This window comes from Dendrobium catenatum, unplaced genomic scaffold (assembly GCF_001605985.2).
Source record: "Dendrobium catenatum unplaced genomic scaffold, ASM160598v2 fragScaff_scaffold_372, whole genome shotgun sequence".
Taxonomy (NCBI): Eukaryota; Viridiplantae; Streptophyta; class Magnoliopsida; order Asparagales; family Orchidaceae; genus Dendrobium; species Dendrobium catenatum.
In genome coordinates, this window is record NW_021318834.1 from 645,130 (window position 1) to 649,106 (window position 3,977).

Consider the following 3,977-nt stretch of genomic DNA (forward strand, 5'->3'; position numbering starts at 1 on the left):
GAAATGTTAGTACACACAAGTGCCAAAACTATTTATTCCAAAATGTGTTAGGAGAAATTACTAATCAATACAATAATATTTGGAATCATCAAAATAATAAGTTGCAAGAATATAAAATATGCAAAAGCTAAGTAGCAACCCTCTTAACATCTACCACTATGATTGTTTTAGAACATAATAATGCCTTTATCCCATTACTTGGGGTAAACTACAAGAATCATTTTTCTCTATTGTGTCCAAATAAAACTGCAAAGGCAATACTAAAAAAGTATTATGATATCTCATATCATATATGTGGATGATCTCTTTGTCTTTTGGGAATCAGTTCTTGCTATTTTTAATCTCCATATTGATGCATATCTAAGAACTTGATTCTTATTATTCTATACACTTAGCATGACTTCAAAACATTAATAATATTAAAGCACCGCCTTCAGGTCTTAATTGCAATTGAAATTATCCTCATTATTCTTCCATAGTAGCATTTATAAGATGCTTTATGATGACAACCCTTATATTGGTTGGGTGGGATATACTTACTTGGTTTATATTATGTGTATCTAAAGTTATTATTTTTTTTCCTAAAAAGATTAAATATGTGGACTTAAAACTAAGGATGCTTTGGTTGGAAGATGTTTTCATGCAATATTTTATAAGGTTTTAAAAATCAGATCGGACCGGCTCATTCAATCTTTTCAACCGTGAACTAGTCCTGTGGCCAATTGGGAATGCTGAAATAACTGGGTAAGCAATGAACCTAGAAAAAATTGGTTAAGAATCTGGTTAAATGGAGAGCCAGAGGATCAGGCAATTTTAGAAGAACTATCTGGTTCTTAAAATTATAAGTCTCAACCACATGGTTAAGATCGAATGGCTAAGATTTAGTAGGGAATTATATTACCTCAAATGTATGCCCTAAGGTTGTGTATATTGTCTCCCAGAGTACGTGTATTTTGTCTTCTCTCATTTCAAAATTATCTCAAAGCCGAAGGTTCTTTCACGATCTATATCATGCTCGAACGGCTGCCAGCACCGCTCATCATACCCGACTACTCTTGCATTTGGTTCCCTGAACTCATAAATTTTTTTGATCATGCTCGGGCATCTTATCATGCCCTAAGATATACTCTAATTGTGCTCATGCATTCTATAGTTTTGTGGATTTTGCCTCTGTTATAATAACTATTTATAATTTAAATGATCTTCTACTCCAACCTCTTCTTTTTTTTTTTTTTAAGACTTGCAACAATTGCATTAAGAGAACAAAGTAAAGCTAATTACACTTGAAAAGAATGAAAAGCATCACATTCCTCCTTGATAGCAAATAAAAGAAAGGAAGGAATGCTACTAAAAGTAAAGCTATCAAAGAAAAAGCTCCTACTACTAGCCATGGTATTACATAAGTTGGCCACCTTATTACAATTTCTATGAACATGATTAAAAACCACTTTATGAAAGTCATTTACAAAGAGAATCTCCTCCAATGGCCATCTGTCCACGATCTGTTTATTCTTCTTGAATGAGTCTTGAATGAATCTAATAACATTGAGATTATCACTCTCAATAATCACCCATTTGTACTCAAGCATCCAACTCCTAATATAATCTTTGACCGAGAAAACAGCCTCCATCTCGAGTTTGGTAATGTCCCAATGAATCTTCTTCTCCCCAAAAGCAAGAATAAACCTTCCCTTATGGTCTCTAAAAATTCCCCCCACTCCAGCATAATTGGATCTAAGCAGTGAAGCATCAACATTTATTTTCATCCAATCTTTCGGAGGAGGGCACCAAGACACACAAGACTCCCTAAGGAGATTGGTTCCCCAGTTTGAAAGATAAGGACTACCTTTAATACTAGCCAATGCCAAAGAATTGGAAGCCGTCACAGAAGAAGGCAATGCAGATTTCCCATGCTTCACACAGTTTCTATTCCTCCATGACAAATACACAACAGTGCAGTAAATCTTAACAATACCAGGATTTCGGATGGACATTCTCCTCAGCTCCTCTAGACAGCTGTTAATTGTTTGAAAAACAGGAATACCTATACCCCAATCTTGTATCTGTTTTATAACATCAATCAAATAATTGCAACGTACCATAATGTGCTCATAGCTTTCAATACTATTACAGCCCCTAACACAGGCCTTATCCATCACAAGTCTGTGGTAATGCAGAAAAACATTTGTGGGAATAGCAGATTTTCCAAGCCTCCACCAGAAAATTTCGACTCTCTTGTTGAGTTTTAGCTTAAACAACCAAGTGAAGTTTTCCTCACAATCAAAATTATAAGTGCACTTCAGAGTAAATTCAAAAGACAGCTGAAATAGACTTACCCGACAGCATCCTTATCAATTCTCTCCGATCCTCCATCCCAGGAATGATCTAAACATTACTGATCAACATGACAAAATCTGGATGAAAAACTTCCTTAAGCAACGTATAATACTCCAACCTCTTCACTTATATACTCGATTCACATTTTGTTTCTAAGTTAAAGACACTCATCCTACTAAGCATTCCATTTTGTTAAACCTATTGAGCATGCCCTTTCTAGTTTCTGAAAATTAGAGGTTGAGATTAAGGTTGGCTATAAAAAACAAATGTTAAGATTAAATTATATTTATTATTCTGAAAATATGTTAGGATGGAGAATTTTTGAAATTTTCCAATGATATAGTAATGGAATGTATTCATCCAAAGAAATAATTAAATTGTGAAAGTTCAGGGAGGTTATAAGACCTAAATGAACTATCCTGAGGTGCTCCAAGAGGGGGGGGGGGTGGTGTGAATTGGTACTCTTTTAAAAAATATTGCAATAATAATATTTTTTGTGTTTTATGCTAGAAAATAGTTTTAAAAATAAATCAAGTAATTAACTTAAAATATGCGAAAGCGAATCAGAGTTTAAATTTTTTTTTGTTTTAAGGCACAAATATATCAATTAAGATATGAAAATTTTTCTTTATCAAATCACAAATTAACCTAATTGCAGTTGATAACAAATGATGAGATTTGTGTAGTAAATTCAAATTGTATAAATAAAAATGCTGAAAAGTAAAAAAGTAAATAAGAAAGAGCACATTAGAGATTTTATAGTGGTTCGGTCAACCTTGACCTATGTCCACTCCCCAGAGTCCTCTACTCTAGGTATTACACTAACATTATAGTGCCTCTCCTTTTTTCCCCCACGGTAAGGTGTAGAAGCTCTTACAAGAATCACTTATATCAAACTTAGTGCAGTAGAAAACTGAAAGTTATGCCACCCTCCTGGTGATGGTAACTGACTTTCAATCCTTTATCGCACTCTTGGTTAAGGCAGAGAACTTGGAATCCTTCTTTACCCTCCCGGTGATGACAGAGAACCAAAATCCTTTTTCACTCTCCTGGTGAAGACAGAGAATCTAAAATTATTCTTCACCCTCTTGGTGATGGCAGAGCACTACAATCTTTTTTCACCCTCTTAATGAAGGTAGAGAATTATAGACTCTTGACTTTGAAGCTTCTCTCCCAAATAATTTTTAAGAACTCACCAAGGCTATAGGAGGAAGTTAGGTGCAAGCTTGCTTGGAGCAACCGTGTGAAACCCCTCATACACATTCTCCCTCACACACAACCTCACATTCTTCTTCCTCTCTAAGCCCAAAGTCTCTAAAGAACAATCTCCCTCAGAGTTCCTTCATAACCAAAGTCCTTATAAAAAAGTCTTTAAAAGGATAGTTAAGTACAAGGCTTAAAAAACTCTAAAATTTTAATTTGGATGTCTATGTTCGTACAATACAATATAGGTTCATATAGTGTGATTAGTTCAAAAGAAAGACTCATCCAATACAATGAAAATGGTCATTCTGAAAAACTGTTTAATTCAACAAACACTTCATACAGTACGATCGTAAGTTTGCATAGTATAATTAGTTTAATTTTTCTATATTCATACAGGATGATTAAAGGGATGATTGGAAATTGTCTTTGTCGAT

At 34.2% G+C, this 3,977-nt stretch overlaps 1 protein-coding gene across 1 annotated transcript; it reads right to left on the minus strand.

Annotated features, from left to right (window-relative positions):
• Positions 1 to 1,277: 1,277 nt before the first annotated feature.
• Positions 1,278 to 2,156, minus strand: LOC110094246. Its single transcript, XM_020819435.1, has one exon. It carries the CDS (start codon positions 2,154 to 2,156, stop codon positions 1,278 to 1,280), a length of 879 nt encoding a protein of 292 aa, XP_020675094.1.
• Between the last annotated feature and the right edge of the window lie 1,821 nt (positions 2,157 to 3,977).